General features: G+C 36.4%; 2 protein-coding genes across 51 annotated transcripts in view; one reads left to right on the top strand and one right to left on the bottom strand.

Moving 5' to 3' along the window:
* LOC146496186 (uncharacterized) overlaps positions 1-18,880 on the top strand; it is a 29,915-nt gene that overhangs the window by 8,823 nt on the left and 2,212 nt on the right. For 3 of the 50 annotated variants that reach the window (XM_085142253.1, XM_085142232.1, XM_085142270.1), the window contains 34 exons: positions 3,457-3,516; positions 3,640-3,792; positions 3,951-4,348; positions 4,490-8,972; positions 9,319-9,408; positions 9,707-9,772; positions 10,037-10,084; positions 10,309-10,350; positions 10,465-10,512; positions 10,759-10,806; positions 10,904-10,948; positions 11,242-11,280; positions 11,364-11,432; positions 11,603-11,650; positions 11,907-11,957; positions 12,096-12,140; positions 12,497-12,535; positions 12,618-12,680; positions 12,781-12,828; positions 13,693-13,782; positions 14,080-14,145; positions 14,526-14,570; positions 14,770-14,820; positions 14,958-15,002; positions 15,391-15,423; positions 15,505-15,552; positions 15,696-15,755; positions 15,892-15,936; positions 16,422-16,469; positions 16,641-16,682; positions 18,244-18,291; positions 18,582-18,623; positions 18,711-18,755; positions 18,835-18,870. In XM_085142253.1, the coding sequence (XP_084998379.1) occupies positions 3,457-3,516; positions 3,640-3,792; positions 3,951-4,348; positions 4,490-8,972; positions 9,319-9,408; positions 9,707-9,772; positions 10,037-10,084; positions 10,309-10,350; positions 10,465-10,512; positions 10,759-10,806; positions 10,904-10,948; positions 11,242-11,280; positions 11,364-11,432; positions 11,603-11,650; positions 11,907-11,957; positions 12,096-12,140; positions 12,497-12,535; positions 12,618-12,680; positions 12,781-12,828; positions 13,693-13,782; positions 14,080-14,145; positions 14,526-14,570; positions 14,770-14,820; positions 14,958-15,002; positions 15,391-15,423; positions 15,505-15,552; positions 15,696-15,755; positions 15,892-15,936; positions 16,422-16,469; positions 16,641-16,682; positions 18,244-18,291; positions 18,582-18,623; positions 18,711-18,755; positions 18,835-18,870 (6,627 nt within the window). Of the gene's footprint in view, positions 1-3,456; positions 3,517-3,639; positions 3,793-3,950; positions 8,973-9,318; positions 9,409-9,706; positions 9,773-10,036; positions 10,085-10,308; positions 10,351-10,464; positions 10,513-10,758; positions 10,807-10,903; positions 10,949-11,241; positions 11,281-11,363; positions 11,433-11,602; positions 11,651-11,906; positions 11,958-12,095; positions 12,141-12,496; positions 12,536-12,617; positions 12,681-12,780; positions 12,829-13,692; positions 13,783-14,079; positions 14,146-14,525; positions 14,571-14,769; positions 14,821-14,957; positions 15,003-15,390; positions 15,424-15,504; positions 15,553-15,695; positions 15,756-15,891; positions 15,937-16,421; positions 16,470-16,640; positions 16,683-18,243; positions 18,292-18,581; positions 18,624-18,710; positions 18,756-18,834; positions 18,871-18,880 lie in introns of all 50 variants that reach the window. The other 47 variants (XM_085142222.1, XM_085142215.1, XM_085142263.1 and 44 more) reach the window with 46 other exon arrangements.
* On the bottom strand, positions 588-2,941 carry LOC146496187 (E3 SUMO-protein ligase ZBED1-like). Its single transcript, XM_085142279.1, has 2 exons — positions 1,815-2,941; positions 588-1,654 (listed from the first exon to the last, which is right to left on the bottom strand). The coding sequence occupies exons 1-2, from the start codon at positions 2,876-2,878 to the stop codon at positions 982-984; spliced, it is 1,737 nt and encodes a 578-aa protein (XP_084998405.1). The 5' UTR covers positions 2,879-2,941; the 3' UTR covers positions 588-981.

Here is an 18,880-nt window from a genome sequence, read left to right as displayed (position 1 = left end):
CATGTATTAAGTAATGTTATGTTTTATGTGGAATGGCAGTGTTAATTTACATGCTCTTTGAATAGTTGGTAATGACAGGACTAAAGTTATTCGGACCTAACATGTAATCTGCTGAATGATTAATTTAACTTTTTTTAATTTTTAATGTTTAATATTTTATGTCACAAATTTTCTTCTTTGGGCTAACAATGTGTGAATGTTTTTTCTAACTTTTTGAACCATCAAGTATTGGAACAGTACTTTATGCCACGTATTTTTCTTTTTATAACTGTCTTAGAAAAGCACTATTAGTAGTATTACTAATGAAGATATGGTAATAATAGATATTTAAAAATACACCACAACCATACCCAATGTTACATACCATATGTAACATTGGGTGTGTGTATATATATATATATATTATTGCTGTCAATCAGTTAAAAAAAAGTATTTGGCACAATTTCCTGTAATTTGTCTGCAATTATTTGAAAAATACCCTGCCTGCAATTACATTTTTTCAACTTTATATTTAAGCTTGTAACAGATATTTAAGCCAATAAGCAACATAATGAAGTAAATGCAGAATAAACACAAAGAATGTATGCTTAAATTCAAAGAGATTTTTAATAGTTTTTGTCAATCTTTAACACAGATTCTCTGCTGTGAAATACAACTAAAAAAAAAAATCTTCAAAGTCATCAACAGTGAATCACATTAAAGAAGTCTTTCTAGTATCTGCTGATAGGAAATAATACTGAACCTAGGCCTAAAGGTTAAAGTGCTAGCACAATACCATAACAATAAATGCCATTAAAATGAGACTTTAGCTTTAATAATAATAATTTCTTATATAATTTAACAATAGAAATGTAAATAACAAAATGTAACACTTTAATGCTCAATTTCAAAAGGGTGCACAAAAGTCAATATTTAAAACACAAAAAGACAGCTGAAAACCCAGAGTGGTGAACATTATTCTCTCCAAAGCAGCGATTTGGCTTAGTCCTTTACACTCAGCCAGTTATTGAGGCAGACTATTTTGTTGACATCATCTGAGGACAAAGAAGCACTCCTCTTTTGAATGATGTGACCTGAGAGTGAGAATAATCTCTCACAAGGCACTGTGGTTGCAGGGGTTGACAGGTATTTGCATGCAATAGGTGCCAGCCTGGCATGTGCTCCTTCTCTCTTTAACCACCACTGTAGTGGACACTCCTCTATGTCTATTTTGGGCTCTGCTTTGTACCGATCCAGACAGCGATCTATAGAGTCTTCCTCTTCTTCTGAATCTGAATCTGAAGAACCCAGCAAGCAGATGGCGATCTTTCTCTTTTTTGGTGATGGTTCCTCTGTTGTCTGAGCAGATGGTTGGTGTGAATGCGTCTCTGCCATCACAAGGTCATGTAATGAAGCCCACACCTCTCTTCTTTCATCTTTAGAAACACACTTAAGGTCTTTAAACCTGGGATCAAGGGCAGTAGCGATCTTCAGCCATGTTAGATTGATGCTGTCCCTCCGCTGAGCTAGGTCTGTGGTAAAAACCTTCTTAAACCTCAAAACGTAGACTGGGTCATCATCTGAGAGCTCCATAACCCTGAACAAATAACACAAGGCTGGCAACACCACGGAGCAGGAAACATACAGCTTCCCCCCCAGCAGTTCGGTCACATATCTGCAATAGAAAGAACAAAAGTTGTAAACAAGCCTGTATTTTTATATTAATCACACAGAGACTCACAGAGGTGGAGGGGGAGAACATACGTGAAGACAGAGCTAGAACACAGAACACAAAGGTAGACGCCCACACATACATGATAAACAAAATGATTTACCTGCAAGATTCAAGTAGTTCCTCCAGCTTTTGCAGTACGTCAAACTCCTGGTCGGTCAACATAGTCACCATGCTGTTTTGCTGAGCCAGGATGGTGGTCAGCACAGATTTGTTTCTCTGGATCCGCTTGATCATCTCTAGGGTGGAGTTCCATCTTGTTGGAACGTCCCGAACAAGTGGTTCTGTTTTTTGTCCATGTGCAACTTGCTGTTCCTTTAATTCCTGTGCGTTCGCTGAACTCTGCTTAAAATGTCCAACAACCTTGCGACATTTGGACAGAACCCTTTCAAATTCACTGTCATTAAGAGAAACTGTGATCGTTCTTTGCAGAATGTGGGCCGTGCAGGGCATGTGTTCAAATGGAAGTAGTCTGGCGGCTGCAACCATGTTACGAGCACTGTCGGTGCCAAACGTGGTTAACTTGTCCTTAATTTTCCATTCATTTGCAACACTGAGAAAATGGTCAGCACACGCCTCAGCACACTGTCGCTCTTCAGTTTTACTCACTGTTAGTGCAAACGATTGTAGTGTCCAGTCGTTATCAATAAAATGCGCTGTGACGCCCAAATAGTTATCGTTGTTCACCGAAGTCCAGCGATCTCCCGTGAGAGCGAAATTCCTTACTTGCACAAGCTTGCTGGACCGCTGATCCCTCTGGTCCTCATACAAAGTGTGCAGTCTCGACACAATGGTTCCTCTCGAGGGAAGATTATAACACACGTCTCCTGATGCAACGCGAATGACTTCTCTCAATCCATCATCTTCTACTATGCTAACTGGTCGGCAGTTTTTAGCTATCCAAACAACCAAAGAATTGGTTAGCTTTTCACTCACATGTTTTGTTATCCGTCCACGAGCACCATAATCCTGAGGCGTGGATTGGCAAGGTCCCGTAGAGGTGGATTCCGGGTGTTTTGCTCTCAGGTGATAGCACAGAGACGAATTGCTTCTGTGGTACCTGAATTCAGCTTTGCAAATTGTGCACGTTACTTTCGTTTTGTCCAACAAGCCGTTAGGCAACTTCTTAAAGTAAAACTTCCCCCCCAAAAGCCCGTCCTTATCCATTGTTGCGTGTTTGCTTATAATAGCATGGTAACACTTCTTCTTCGTCTAATTATTTCCGGCAGGCAAAACGCCAGCATAGCACAATGCTGCCCCCTCCTTCAGAGCTGCCAATGAGTTAAAAGGTCTTGTATTACGGGGGGGGGGGGGGGGGGGGGGGGGAGTGCGTTAATTTTTTTTTAACGCGTTAAACATTTCACATTAATCTCAAAAAATTAACTCGTTAATTTTGACAGCACTAATATATACAGGTAATCTTCTGTATATGAGCATATGTCCTAGAGTGGGTTTCATTAAGATCCCATAGAAGTATTTTGTGTGCCCAATCAATTTTCAGGCAGACACACAGTGATAAAGTTGTACATTTCCAAAACACCAGGCTGATTACTTTTAACAGTATGACGACAATATTGTGGCGTGTTTGTAATCATAGTTTTTTTTTTTTAACACTGTGATGCTTCTAGTGCTTTTGCAAGCATGATTATTTGTCATGTTAACTGTATTACAAGTCCAGAAATTAATTGTTGTATGTTGAATATTTTTTGAATATTTCTGTATGCTGTATTTCTGATATACTTTAGTTCTGAAAGAAGCAAAGGAAAGACATGCAATAGAAGAAGTTAAAGATGGCATTATTAAAGGTACATTTTTTGAAACTGTGCATGTTTTTGATTTTTCTCAGGTTATTTTTTTTCTAATTAAATTGTAAATATTTGTGCCAATTTGCCACGGATAATCTTGTGAGGATGCATTGCTGCTTACAGATCTCAAAGCTGCAGCACCTGTGATGGAGAAGAAAAAAGATAAGGAAGCCAAAGAGTTTGAAACAGTAGAGATAAAACCAAAAGAAGTAAAACTAAAGGAGAAGCCCGAAGTTGACACAAAACCTCTTAAACTGAAAGAAAAGAAGCCCAAAGGTAATAACGTTATATTTTGAAATTACAAAATACTGTTCAGAAGTATAAATAGACTTACAAAATATGAAAAATAAATACAAAATATATACAACCAGTACAAATGTATACGAGTAACTTCTCCACACAAAGGGCACATGATATCCTTTTATTCCCTACAGAATATACTAAACTGACACCTAAATTGTTGCTTTTAGAAGAAGAGCCAGTAAAGAAGCTGCTCAGAAAAGATGTAAAAGAACTGCCCAAAGAAAAGAAAAAAGTTGTCAAACCTAAAGATGAGAGGAAAGTGAAAGAACCTCCCAAAGGAAAGGACAAGGCGAAAAAACCAATTCACTCAGAGGTCAAAGCAACAAAACCACCTAAGAAGGAAACAGATCTCAAGAAGATATCCAAAGAAAAGAAGAGGGTGATGAAACCAGCGACAGAAGAGGAACAATTCAAAAAACCTCCCAAAGAAGAAAAGGAAATCAAGAAAACACCTAAAAAAGAGAAAGAAGTCATTAAAGCTACCAGAGAAGTTAAAGAGGAAAAGGAACCAATAAGACAAATAAAGGAACTCAAGAAATCACCCAAAGAAGAGAAAAAGATCAGAATACTAGAAAAAATAGAGACAGAAGTAACCCAACCTCCTAAAGATGAGAAGAAACCACCTACAGTAAAGACAGAACTTAAGAAACTTCCTGAACAAGACAAAGACTTGAAGAAATCTCCCAAAGAAGAGAAGGAGAGAAAACGTCTTAAAGAGGAAAAATCTCCCAAACAAGAGAAAAAAGTTAAGAAACCTGTCAAAGAAGAGAAGAAAGAGGACAAACCTCTTAAAGAAGAGAAACCTGAGAAGGAACATCTCAGAAAAGAGAAGGAAGAGAAGAAACCTCTTAAGGAAGAGAAACCTGAGCAGAAACCTCTCAGAAAAGAGAAGGAAGAGAAGAAACCCCTTAAAGAAGAAAAGGAAGAAAAGAAACCTCTCAAAAGGGAGAAGGAAGAGAAGAAACCTCTTAAAGAAGAAAAGGAAGAGAAGAAACTTCTCAAAAGGGAGAAGGAAGAGAAGAAACCTCTTAAGGAGGAGAAACCTGAGAAGGAACATCTCAGAAAAGAGAAGGAAGAGAAGAAACCTCTTAAGGAAGAAAAAGAAGAGAAGAAACCTCTCAAAAAAGAGAAGAAAGAGGACAAACCTCTCAAAAAGGAGGAGAAACCTCTCAGAGAAGAAAAGGAAGAAAAGAAAACTCCCAAAAAAGAGAAGGAAGAGAAGAAACCTCTTAAGGAAAAGAAACATGAGAAGGAACATCTCAGAAAAGAAAAGGAAGAGAAGAAACCTCTCAAAACGGAGAAGGAAGAGAAGACACCTCTTAAAGAAGAGAAACCTCTTAAGGAACATCTCAGAAAAGAGAAGGAAGAGAAGAAACCTCTTAAAGAAGAAAAAGAAGAGAAGAAACCTCTTAAAGAAGAGAAACATGAGAAGAAACATCTCAGAAAAGAGAAGGAAGAGAAGAAACCTCTCAAAAGGGAGAAGGAAGAGAAGAAACCTCTTAAAGGAGAGAAACATGAGAAGGAACATCTCAGAAAAGAGAAGGAAGAGAAGAAACCTCTTAAGGAAGAACAACCTGAGAAGAAACCTCTCAGAAAAGAGAAGGAAGAGAAGAAACCTCTTAAAGAAGAGAAACCTGAGAAGGAACATCTTAGAAAAGAGAAGGAAGAGAAGAAATCTCTTAAGGAAGAGAAACCTGAGAAGAAACCTCCCAAAAAAGAGAAGGAAGAGAAGAAACATCTCAGAAAAGAGAAGGAAGAGAAGAAACCTCTTAAGGAAGAGAAACCTGAGAAGAAACCTCTCAGAAAAGAGAAGGAAGAGAAGAAACCTCCCAAAAAAGAGAAGGAAGAGAAGAAACCTCTTAAAGAAGAGAAACCTGAGAAGGAACATCTCAGAAAAGAGAAGGAAGAGAAGAAACCTCTTAAGGAAGAAAAGGAAGAGACGAAAACTCTCAAAAAAGAGAAGAAAGAGGACAAACCTCTCAAAAAGGAGGAGAAACCTCTCAAAGAAGAAAAGGAAGAGAAGAAACCTCTCAAAAAAGAGAAGGAAGAGGAGAAACCTCTTAAGGAAGAACAACCTGAGAAGAAACCTCTCAGAAAAGAGAAGGAAGAGAAGAAACCTCCCAAAAAAGAGAAGGAAGAGAAGAAACCTCTCAGAAAAGAGAAGGAAGAGAAGAAACCTCTTAAGGAAGAGAAACCTGAGAAGAAACCTCTCAGAAAAGAGAAGGAAGAGAAGAAACCTCCCAAAATAGAGAAGGAAGAGAAGAAACCTCTCAGAAAAGAGAAGGAAGAGAAGAAACCTCTTAAAGAAAAGAAACCTGAGAAGGAACACCTTAGAAAAGAGAAGGAAGAGAAGAAACCTCTTAAGGAAGAAAAGGAAGAAAAGAAACCTCTCAGAAAAGAGAAGGAAGAGAAGAAACCTCTTAAGGAAGAAAAGGAAGAAAAGAAACCTCTCAGAAAAGCGAAGGAAGAGAAGAAACCTCTTAAGGAAGAAGAGGAAGAGAAGAAACCTCTTAAGGAAGAGAAACCTGAGAAGGAACATCTCAGAAAAGAGAAGGAAGAGAAGAAACCTCTTAAGGAAGAGAAACCTGAGAAGGAACATCTTAAAAAAGAGAAGGAAGAGAAGAAACCTCTTAAGGAAGAAAAGGAAGAGACAAAACCTCTCAAAAAAGAGAAGAAAGAGGACAAACCTCTCAAAAAGGAGGAGAAACCTCTCAAAGAGGAAAGGGAAGAGAAGAAACCTCTCGAAAAAGAGAAGGAAGAGGAGAAACCTCTCAAGGAAGAAAAGGAAGAGAAGAAACCTCCCAAAAAAGAGAAGGAAGAGAAGAAACCTCTTAAAGAAGAAAAGGAAGAGAAGAAACCTCTCAGAAAGGAGAAGGAAGAGAAGAAACCTCTTAAAGAAGAGACACCTGAGAAGGAACATCTTAAAAAAGAGAAGGAAGAGAAGAAACCTCTCAGAAAAGAGAAGGAAGAGAAGAAACCTCTTAAAGAAGAAAAGGAAGAGAAGAAACCTCCCAAAAAAGAGAAGGAAGAGAAGAAACCTCTTAAAGAAGAGAAACCTGAGAAGGAACATCTCAGAAAAGAGAAGGAAGAGAAGAAACCTCTTAAAGAAGAGACACCTGAGAAGGAACATCTTAAAAAAGAGAAGGAAGAGAAGAAACCTCTCAGAAAAGAGAAGGAAGAGAAGAAACCTCTTAAAGAAGAAAAGGAAGAGAAGAAACCTCTCAAAAGGGAGAAGGAAGAGAAGAAACCTCTCAAAGAAGAGAAACCTGAGAAGGAACATCTTAAAAAAGAGAAGGAAGAGAAGAAACCTCTCAGAAAAGAGAAGGAAGAGAAGAAACCTCTTAAAGAAGAGAAACCTGAGAAGGAACATCTCAGAAAAGAGAAGGAAGAGAAGAAACCTCTTAAGGAAGAAAAGAAACCTCTCAGAAAAGAGAAGGAAGAGGAGAAACCTCTTAAAGAAGAAAAGGAAGAGAAGAAACCACTCAGAAAAGAGAAGGAAGAGAAGAAACCTCTTAAGGAAGACAAACCTGAGATAGAACATCTTAAAAAAGAAAAGGAAGAGAAGAAACATCTCAAAAAGGAGAAGGAAGAGAAGAAACCTCTTAAGGAAGAAAAGGAAGAGAAGAAACATATCAAAAAGGAGAAGGAAGAGAAGAAACCGCTTAAGGAAGAAAAGGAAAGGAAGAAACTTCTCAAAAAGGAGAAGGAAGAGAAGAAACCTCTTAAGGAACAAAAGGAAGAAAAGAAACCTCTCGAAAAAGAGAAAGAAGAGAAGAAGCCTCCCAAAAAAGAGAAGGAAGAGAAGAAACCTCTTAAGGAAGGGAGACCTGAGAAGGAACATCTTAAAAAAGAGAAGGAAGAGAAGAAACCTCCTAAGGAAGAGAAGGAAGAGAAGAAATCTCTTAAAGCAGAGAAGGAAGAGAAGAAACCTCTTAAGGAAAAAGAAAAGAAGATACCTTTAATAAAACCCATTGAAGAAAAAGAAATTAGCCATCCTTCAAAAGAGAAGAAACTACCTGAGAAAGGAGTCAAGAGACTGCCCAAAGACATTAAGAAACCATTCAAAGAGGACAAGGAACCTCCTAAAGAAGAGATAGAAATTAGGAAATCTCCTAAAGAAGAAAAAGTAGAGGTGCCTCCCAAAAAAGAGAAAGAAGCAAAGAAACCCTCTAAGGCTAAAACACCACATATAGAGGAGAAAAAAGTCACCCACCCTCCAAAAGTAGAAAAAGAGGAAACGGAACCACCTCTAAAAGAAGAAGAGACAAAAACTCCTGAAGAAGAGAAAGAAGTTAAGAAATCTAAGGAAGTATCAAAACCTTCCGAAGATGAGACGGAGAAGAAACAACCAAGAGAGGAGAAACATGTCAAAGAACAAAAGAAATCCCTTAAAGATGAGAAAGCAGAGAAAAAATTACACAAAGAAAAGGCAGTCTTAAAAACATCTAAGGAAGAGATGGTTGAGAAAGTAGAGAAGGAGGTGAAGACCACAAAACCAAAAGAAGTAACAAAACCTCCAAAGGAAAAGAAAGAAGTGAAAAAACCCTCAAAGGATTACAAAGAAGAAATAAAACCATCCATGGAGGAGAAAGAAATTAAACCTATAAGAGAACAAAAGGAAAAAGAAGTTAAGGAACAATCTAAAGATGAGGTTCCATCCAAGGAAGCAAGGGGAGAAATACTTCATCCAAGGAAAGAAAAGGAATCAAGAAAGCCTTTAAAAGAAACAAAAGATCAAGAAAAACCACCCAAAGATGCTGAGCAATTAAAGAAGATTTCAGAAGAGCCAGAAAAGATCATCAAAGAGAAGAAACCAACAGCAGAAATTCCTAAAGAGGTGAAAGAGGACATAAAGAAAGAGAGACCTTCTAAAGAAAGGGCAGTACCAAAGAAGTCAGCAAAGGAAAAACAAGTAGTTAAAGAACCAACAAAACCTTCTAGAGAGGATGAAAAAGAACCAAAGAAGCCTATCAAAGAAGAAAGAGAACTGAAGAAGCTCCCCAAAGAACCTGTCCAAAAGAAACCTTCCAAAGAAAAGAAAGAGGAGATTCACAAAATAGAAAAAGAAGTTAAAAAGCCTTCCAAAGAGGAGAAAGAAATCAAGACTCCCAAAGAAGACAAAGAACCTGTGAAGAAAAGAATCACAAAGACAGGTACATGTACAGTACAGAGTTTTAATTTTTATAATGTAAAGATCCACAACACTATTTCCTCTGATTGGCTGCCCCTCAGAAACAAAAGATTTGAACAGCGAGCAAGAGGGAGTGTATTAAGGATATCATGTCTCTATCGAAGAAAAAGAAAAAACTCATTAGACTCATTACAATAAATATCTTTGAAACGTTGTTTGTTCTTTTGGATGAATGTTGTTGACCCGTAAGAAGAATAGTGATGTATAGTTTTCATAACAATATAAAATTTAGATGCTTTTATTTTGTGGAGAATATAATTAATCCATTTTCTAAAAATGTTTGAAGCAGCTTTTGCTTTTTACTTTAGAGCCCAAAAAGCCTGTAAGAGGAATTAAAATAGTCAAGAAGGAGGTAGCATCTGTTCTTAAGAAGGAACATCTCAATGTTACAAAAGCAGGTGAGACTATGCTGGACTTTTGGTTAATATAGGTGAGGCATGAATCACCGCATTTTCTTGTTTTCTCTGCAATGTGTAAGTTAAAGCTATTCTGAGGGTTAAAGATATAATGCCTCATTGATTTTTCAAGTCATTGAAGAAATACATTTAAGCATGTTCTAATTCGTACTTTGTTTGCTGACACTGACAGTGTAATGCCTAATGAGATAAGATTTTCATGCGGAATATAAAAAAATTTAAAGAAAGTGTTACTTCATAAGCAACAATCTTTAGAAATCAGTGTCTTATTTTCCACTAGAAGCAGCTCCCAAGGAGCCTAAGAAGGAGCCAGCGCTAAAAGTAAAGCCTACACCTGTAAAACCAGGTAATGCAAATATGTTGATGGAGTTGAAACACTGAAAATTAAACTCAAACAACACGCCAAATCTAAACATATTCTCATATTAGAGCATAAAGGCAGCACTAGTAAATAAAAGAGGTAATGCTGCTAAGCTATTACACTCTCTGCAGCACTTTACTGATATTTTATTTGCTTGTTGCTCAGTTTAATAAATTATATGGAGCAGTATACTTAATTACTAGCAAATTACATATTCTTATCAATTCCTGTGTTATTTTCTGTTTTTAGATGCTGAGGTTACAAAAGAAAGAGTAAAACGAGCTCCTTCAGAGAAGGGTAAATATACTTACCTTTATGACAGTGTCAAGACTTAAAGGCAGAAGAGTCACAGGTCTATGAAATTAAGTGGACACTACTACTGACACCTGCTAACTCTTATGGAGAATGTTCCTGTGCATCCGTTTTATGAATATCACTAACGATTACGTTCCAGATGTTTTAAAATCTGAACTGTAAAAGCCAGAGTTATGGTAAGTTTATGCACTTGTGTTGTGTCACAGAAGCACCAAAGAAAAAGGCTAAAGCACCTCCTGCAAAGAAAGGTAATGTTCACATATTACATTGATAATCTTCTGATCACCAAATGACAAAATGATTGATACTGAGGGAGTTGCATTATCCTGCTGTTAAAATTTTTTTTTATTTTTCATATACAGAAGCTGTTGCTCCAAAAGAAAAGCCCAAACCAGCGATCTTGGCTAAAGGTGCGTGTGGTGCATATTTTTATGCACAAAGAAACACCAACTTAACTATACAGGCTGCATGCAAATCTCTTTTTTCTTGACAGAACAACAAGGTACTGCTAGAAATGCCTCACTGGTGAAAGAGAGGGTTAAAATTGTGCCTATGAAGAAATACTTTTATTTTATGTTACACTGATTTCAGATTTTTGCATCCCACTGTTCCTAATGATATTCTCCGTAACCTGATGTCTGTTCTTTGTTCATCAGTCGTCAAGATGCCAAAAGAGAAAGTCAAAGCTGTCTCTGCAAAGACAAGTACGTACAGTATATCATGTCAAAGATCAGAATTTTAATAACATGAAAGAGGTCTGGATGTCACACTGAACATCACGTCCTGTGATTTTAACATCAGCTGAGGTTTCAAAACAGAAGCTCAAACCAGTTCTAACCAAGAAAGGTAAGAAACAGTTATCATTGAGTTTCAGTATTGTCCTGTCTTCCTCCCCTGAGCCTGGCCCTGCTGGATATTTCATCCTCTTAAAAGCAAGTTTTTCCTTCCCACTGTCGCCAAAGCACTTGCTAATAGGGGGTCATCAGATTGTTAGGGTTTGTTTTCTTTGTATAATTGTTGGGTCTTTACCTTACAGTATAAAGCACTCTGATCCAGCTGTTATTGTGATTTGGGGCTGTATTAATTAAACTGAACTGAATTATTCTGTGTAGCGCTGAACCTAAAATTTCTTTACTTAGAGCCAGCTCCAGTTAAGACAAAACCAGCCCCAGCTAAAGGTAAGATGATGCTAATCTTTCCTTTAAATAGTTTTTTAAAAGTAATCAAGCTTTTGATTTTCACACTCTTTTCTCTGTTACAGAGGCAGAAGCACCACACAAAAATGTTACTCTAACAAAGGAGAGGGTGAAGGTGGTGCCATTGAAGAAAGGTGCATCTCTTTGTTTAAGTAGCTGTTCTAGTGTGATTCCCACCATGCACTGTTATTATGCTAATTTAAAAAAATAAATAAATACATATATATTTTAAATAATTGAATACTTTCCAAACATAGAAGAAAGTTTCCAAACATAACCTGGCAACTTTTTTCCTCCCTGTTAGTGCCTGTAACTCAGAAAGTAAGAGCCAAACCAGAACCAACCAAAAAAGGTAAAAATAGTGACTGAACATTTTACTAGTCAAATAGTATCTACCAATACTAATACTAATTCTAATATACACAGGCATCCTGTGTTAGACTTTAATAATGTTTTTGAATGTGAAGTTTTTGTATTTCTATGCATGCTTTTGCATTTTTTATACAGCATCATAGTTTGGAACAATCAGCTGTGACTGTTATAATAGAAACCAGATTATTGTCCTCTGCAGTAAACTGGACCTTATGTTTTCTGTTGCTATTGTTTAGAAGCTGAGGTTCTTAAGAAGAAGAAAGCTGAGCCAGTGACTCCCAAAAAAGGTATCCTTTTAGCTTTTCACCTCTTTCACAGGTCTTATTTTTCTTTTAATTATCTAACATGTATAACAGCAGTATTTCAGTGGTTTCTCACCTTTTTATAAATATAATTCAAGTTAATTGGAGCATTTATTATTCTAGCAGCTGTTACCAGGACAAAACCATCACCTGCTGAAAAGAAGAAAGGTATACAGCAGAATTGTGTGTTGTTTTGCTGTAGAAACATCACACGCAGCGCTGTGCTGATATTAATTCAGTCATGTTCAACCCACGTCACATCACGACTGATTCGCTGACATGTAGCTGCTGACGATATGCTTCGCTGCCACGTGATAATGACCCAAGTAAAAATGCTCAAAGTACCATAATCTGCTTTTATTTTGCTTAAATTATTGTGTTACTGCTGAGTTTTGTCCTTTTCAAGTTGGTCATTTTCATGTTTCAGCATTCCTCAATACATGCTTGATTGACATACTAAGTATGAATGCTGTGTCACAGTGTCTTATTTTCTGCAAGACTGAACCTAAAATTTCTTTACTTAGAGCCAGCTCCCATTAAGACAAAACCAGCCCCAGCTAAAGGTAAGAGCAGACTTAACTTTGTTAATCATAATTTTAAAATGTACTCAAGCTTTTGATTTTCATACTCATTTATCTTTGACAGAAGCACCACACAAAAATGTTACTCTAACAAAGGAGAAGGTGAAGGTGGTGCCACTGAAGAAAGGTGCATCTCTTTGTTTAAGCAGCTGTTCTTGTGTGTTTTTATACAGTTCAGAATGCTTTCTCAATGTTTCCAAACTCAAACATTTTTTCCCCTTTGTTAGTGCCTTTGACACTGAAAGAGAGAGTTAAACCAGAACCAACCAAAAAAGGTAGAAACAGTCATATATGAGAACATTTTGTATTCAATTTTAATCATTTAACTACAGTACTGTGCAAAAGTGTTAAGCCACCACTCATTTCTATATATTTTGCTTCCAAAGAACCAGACTATTATGGAACTTTTTAAAGTCCCGTGTCTTTTCCCCTCACCCCCAACCGGTCAAAGGGGATGACCACCCCTCCCTGAGCCTGGTTCTGCTGGAGGTTTCTTCCTGTTAAAAGGGGTTTTTTCCTTCCCACTGTCACCAAAGTGCTTGCTCATAGGGGGTCATCTGATTGTTGGGGTTTTCTCTGTTTTCTCTGTATTATTGTAGGGTCTTTACCTTACAATATAAAGAGCTTTGACACGACTGTGGTTGTGATTTGGCGCTATATGAATAAATACATTGAATTGAATAAAAAGGCACCTTACTCAACTTAACTCAAGGGTTGACTCAATGTTATGGCTACACATATCAGACAACTTGGCAAATTATCTTTAGATCCTTTGCTTTCGATCAACCAGAACACCTGTATAGGTGCTGTGAACTTTATTAATGGTCTGGTGTAAAAACAAATCATTTGTTCTAATTTATTTAGTTAAATCTACAAAAAAAAAAGTCAAAAATAAATAAATAAATAAAAACACAGTACTCTAGATTTTAACATTCAGACTTTAAACAGCATTTTATTGTATTTAAAACAGTTTTTGGTTGTTGTTTTGGATGACTGATGTGGACCTGTAAGGAAAATTCATTAGCTGTACTCACACAGAAGGAAACCTACATTGAGCCTAAAAGGAAAATGGACTTATAGGCTTTATTTGTTTTGTGGAGGATAAAAATGTTTGAAGCAGCTTTTCCTTTTTACTTCAGATGCCAAAAAGCCTGTAAGAGGAATTAAAATTGTCAAGAAGCAGGTTGCATCTGTTCTTAAAAAGGAACAGCTCAATGTTACAAAAGCAGGTGAGACTATGCTGGAATACTGTTTAATGTAAGGCGTGAGACACCACATTGTCTCATTTTCTCTGCAATGTGTAAGTTAAAGCTATTCTGATGGTTAACGATATAGTGTCTCATTGATTTTTCAAGTCATTCAAGAAATACATTTAAGCATGTGCTAATACATACTTTGTTTGCTGACAATGACAATGTAATGCCGAATGAGCCTAAAGACTTTCATGTGGGATATTAAAAAAATCAAAATAAATTTTTAATTCATAAGCAACAATCTTTAGAAATCAATGTCTTATTTTCCACCAGAAGCAGCTCCCAAGGAGCCTAAGAAGGAGCCAACGCTAAAAGTAAAGCCTACACCTGTAAAACCAGGTAAGGTAAATATGATGATGGAGTTGAAATCAATGCCCAAAATCTAATAAAAGTCGATATGAAGAGCCTTGACGCATCTGTGGTTGTGATTTGGTGCTTTATGAATAAATAAACTGAATTGAATAAAAAGGCGTTGTGGCTTCACATAACAGACAACTTGGCAAAACATCTCTAAATCCTTTGCTTTTGATCAACCAGGAGACCTGTAGAGGTGCTGGAAACTTTATTACTAGTCTGTTGTAAATCCAATCATATGCTCTACAAAAAGGGCCAAAAATAACACAGGACAGTACTCTAGATTTTAACAGTCAGACTTTTAATAACATGAAAGAGAATTTGGATTTTATACTGAACATGACGTTCTGTGTTTTTAACATCAGCTGAGGTTTTAAAACAGAAGCTCAAGCCAGTTCCAATCAAGAAAGGTAAGAAATAGTTATCATTGAGTTTCATTGTGTCTCTGTAACACTGAACTTAAAATTTCTTTACTTAGAACCAGTTACAGCTAAGCCAAAAATGTGCTCAAGCTTTTGATTTTCACACATTTTTCTCTGTTACAGAGGCAGAAGCACCACACAAAAATATTTTTCTGAATGTGAAGTTCTGTTGCTATTATTTGTTTAGAAGCTGAGGTTCTTAAGAAGAAGAAAGCTGAGCCAGTGACTCCCAAAAAAGGTATCCTTTTAGCTTTTCACCTCTTTCACAGGTCTTATTTTTCCTTTAATTATCTAACAGGTAGAACAGCAGTATTTCAGTGGTTCCCGCCTTTTTATAAATATAATTCAAGTTAATTGGAGCATTTATTATTCTAGCAGCTGTTACCAAGGGAAAACCATCACCTGCTAAAAAGAAGAAAGGTATACAGCAGAATCGTGTGTTGTTTTGCTGTAGAAACATCACACGCAGCACTGTGCTGATATTAATTCAGTCATGTTCAACCCACGTCACATCACGACTGATTCGCTGACATGTAGCTGCTGACGACATGCTTCGCTGCCACGTGATAATGACCCAAGTAAAAATGCTCAAAGTACCATAATCTGCTTTTATTTTGATTAAGTTATTATGTTACCGCTGAGTTTTGTCCTTTTCAATTTGGTTATTTTCATGTTTCAGCATTCCTCAATACATGCTTAAGCAATAGACTGGGTTTATGCAATGTGTTGCTTTAGTTTTGCAATTAGCTATAAGTGATGCTAGTCATCACTCTTCTCATATGACCTCTTTTCTTCCCTTTCTCTTTAGAAGCTGAGGCTAAGCCAGTTCCTGCTAAGAAAGGTGAATTGCTTACAATCCATGGTTATTATTTATTAAAGTGAATTATTATTAACACTTTCATGCTTTTTTTTTTTTCATCAGAGCCAGAGGTTACAAAGGAAAAACTGAAACCAGCTCTTGAAAAGAAAGGTATATGTTTGATTTAAACTCTTTAAATAGTCCTAAGCTAGGCAATCTATTCTATTTCTGTTATAGATCATACACACTCTATACTTCTTTAAAAATAGTTCTTTAAAAAAAAGTTGAAAATGTTATTTTTCCCTGTTTTACAGCTCCTAAAGCAGAGGTCGAAGCAAAGAAGGAAAAGATTAAATCCCTTCTAAAGACAAAAGGTACACTGCCATTGCCATCTGCATGTAGATGCTTTTTATTATGTAGTACCATTAGAAAACTATCACAAAATAATGATAATGGTGTAGATAAACACTGATTATCTTACATATCATACCTTTTTGTTTTATTACTCAGAACCAAAAGTACCAGAGGTAAAAGCAAAACCAGCTGTAAAAAAAGGTCATTTATAAAAATATTTGGTGTTATGGGAAACAAGTAGAATCATTGTTTTGTTCTTTAAAGACTGAGCAAAGACTCTATAGAAGTCCTCTATAGAAGAAATCTGCCAGTGGATTTGATTTAATAATGTGCAAAAACAGATCGTTGGCTCTATCGCAGCCACATGGACCCCCAAGTACTGCACAAAGTCAGAAGCAAACCAAAGAAAAGTAGTTTCTACTAAGGAAAAGGAATGTTTTGTATAATTAAAATAACATAATAGGCCTATTTCATATCTGAAAAGATGACAAAACAAACTAAAAATGTGTTGTGGCTGTTTGTAGAATGGACTAAATCAGTAATTTAAAAAAATAATTGAAGCTTTCACACTGCAGAAATTGGTTTGAGCTGCTATAAGTATTGTTTAAAAGTAAGCTAATTGTGGCTTCTGCAGTAAAATTCTTCAGGTTGATTGCTAAAGTCTGACCAAAGTTGTTCTTTTACAGAACTGGAAACACCTAAAGAAAAGGCCAGGCCTGCTGCAGCAAAGAAAGGTACAGTGCAAAGTTTTACACTTTATTTATGACACTGTGGGTACAGGACTTTACGGCTACGTGTAATGTCAGGATACTGTCACAAATTTGAGATTTTCTGATGTCTTAAATACACTGAAATACTTCCATCTGTATGTTTTATTGATTGCATTTTTGTCCCTGATGGCACAGCCATGTTGAAGGAAAAGACCAAACCAGTCCACGTGAAGAAAGGTACATGTGGTGCTTCAGTGCAGGCAGCACTTCATACTTCATGTAACCATCAGTGGTAATCTGATTACAACATGAAGGCCCCTCTAAATGTAGATAAGTAACTTAGAGGGGAAACAGCTATTTTGCTTATAAAAATTAAGTAACCGTTAAACACGCTGCTGCTGATAGTTGAGAAGATTTTCTAGTCAACCAGACATCTAAGTAAAGAGCTTCAAATGAAAATCCTAAATTAGCAAAGATTATAGGCAACTGAATGGCCAACAAGGAAATTATCTCAAAGTTAGTTAATCTGCCATCAATAAAATATTTATAGGTTGATGTAAAAAAAAAATGCTTCACAGTAATTTTTACACAAAGCATGCATGCAGGTAATTAGCACATATCTGAGAATGTACTGCCACTTTCTAATAAGGCCTCATACATAAAGGATTTATAGGTTGTAACTACTAACTTAATCATAAATAAATATTTTCTAAATAATTTCTTTAAAAATGATTTATGAGCTATGCTTGGAGAACACAGAGTCTAAGAAATCTGGCTGTTGATGTATTTCGTTATAATTCTGTTATGAAAGTTGACGAAACGTTATCCAATCTGTAGTTAAACTATAAAACCAAGCAGATTTTCATCTATATCACACGTGGCTCTTTTTTTAATTAATTGCGAATTTAAAAAGCCATGTTTTCACAACCTAGCGCTCCCAAGTTGTTGTTGTTTTTTAAATATATGCTCTCACCAGACACTTTATTAGATACACTTTGCCAGTACCATATTAAGCTCCACTTTGCCGTAAGTGCAGCCCCAGACTCAGTAAGGTGCTGGAAACACTCCTCAAAGATTTTGGTTGACGTGTTAGCATAACAGTTGCTGCAGTTTTGTCAGCTGTACATCCATGATTTAAATTCCACTACATCCTGAAAGTTGTTTATTGGATTGATATCTGGTGGTTATGGCGGCCGTTTGAGTACAGTGAACTCATTGTCAAGATCTGAGCTTTGTAACATGGCAAGTTGACCTGCTGGAAGTAACCATAAGAAGATGGGCAGATGGTGGTCATAAAGAGATGGACATGTCCAGTTGGTACTAAAGTGAAAATATCTCCAATGCGATTACACAAGCAGCAGCCCATTCTTCTCCATTCTGGTCCTGGTTTGAACTCCAGAAGGTCATCTGCCTATGTCTAAATTGCTGCCTTGTGATTGGATAATTAGATATTTGCTTTAATGAGCAGTTGGACGATGTACCTAATGAAGTGAGAGTGTATATACTAAGCAGTAGCACATTATAAATCTTAAAGGTTACTTTATTAGAAAGTGGTTCTTCATTTAACATTTTTCTCTGAGCTTACTGGGCATCACTTTTCATTCTGCGCATTTGGTTTTCATAAGCGTTTTTAAGTCATTCAGTTGCATTACATCTGCAAAAAAGAGCCTTCTACCCTTTACTGAAATTAAAAATCACTTATTTTAAAGCTTCACTTTTTTCTTCCCTCCAGTAATTTTTATGCATAACTGTTGTGTATTTCATGCCTGTTTGTGTTTGCTTCATGTTTGTGAAACAGAGCCTCGTGTTTTAAAAGAAAAGATAAAGCCCATTGCAACAAAGAAAGGTATGCAGTCAGCTTGGAGAAACTAACATAAATGTAGAACACGCAGTCACTATTACTGAGTTGAAACCGCTGTTTGATTAATTAGTGAACAGGATGAAAATACTATCTTAATATTCAGATGTTTCTCAAGCGATTTTCCTTTTAAAAAAGAAAAATGTTGTGTTTTCTTTTTTAAGAGAAAACACACATTTAAATTATTCATGTAATAATAAATTTTTATGTCAAATACATTCACATTAAACACTTGAGAAAAACTGTTTGACTTTTTTATGTCTTGCTGCCTTTTACAGAGGACAGGGTTCTCAAAGAGATACAAGAGCCTGCAAAGAAAGGTTTGTTTGTGACGCCCTTCATTTCTGAGTATTCAAAAAAAACCACTACATTATAGCTTTTATTAACTGTATGCAAAACGTTTGCAGGAAAAACTGCTGAGAAGAAAGCTGATAAGGAGGAGAAAGTTAAAGGTATCACGTTGATCCTGTAATTTAGAGTCATATAACACTTTATTGATTTGTAGTTAACATTATGTTCACATTTTAACAGTGGAGCCGTCTCTATCGGACAGCTTTCTCATGGAAGGTACGTGCAG

Source organism: Neolamprologus multifasciatus, chromosome 19 (assembly GCF_963576455.1).
Source record: "Neolamprologus multifasciatus chromosome 19, fNeoMul1.2, whole genome shotgun sequence".
NCBI lineage: Eukaryota > Metazoa > Chordata > Actinopteri > Cichliformes > Cichlidae > Neolamprologus > Neolamprologus multifasciatus.
This window is presented reverse-complemented; position numbering and strand designations above follow the sequence as displayed.

What these genes read in the sequence shown, in the direction of transcription:
- LOC146496187 (XM_085142279.1), bottom strand. Translation starts at nt 2,878, where the DNA reads ATGGATAAGGACGGGCTTTTGGGGGGGAAGTTTTACTTTAAGAAGTTG. An exon ending in GAACTACTTGAATCTTGCAG is followed by an intron (nt 1,655 to 1,814) that starts GTAAATCATTTT and finishes TTTCTATTGCAG; the next exon opens with ATATGTGACCGAACTGCTGG.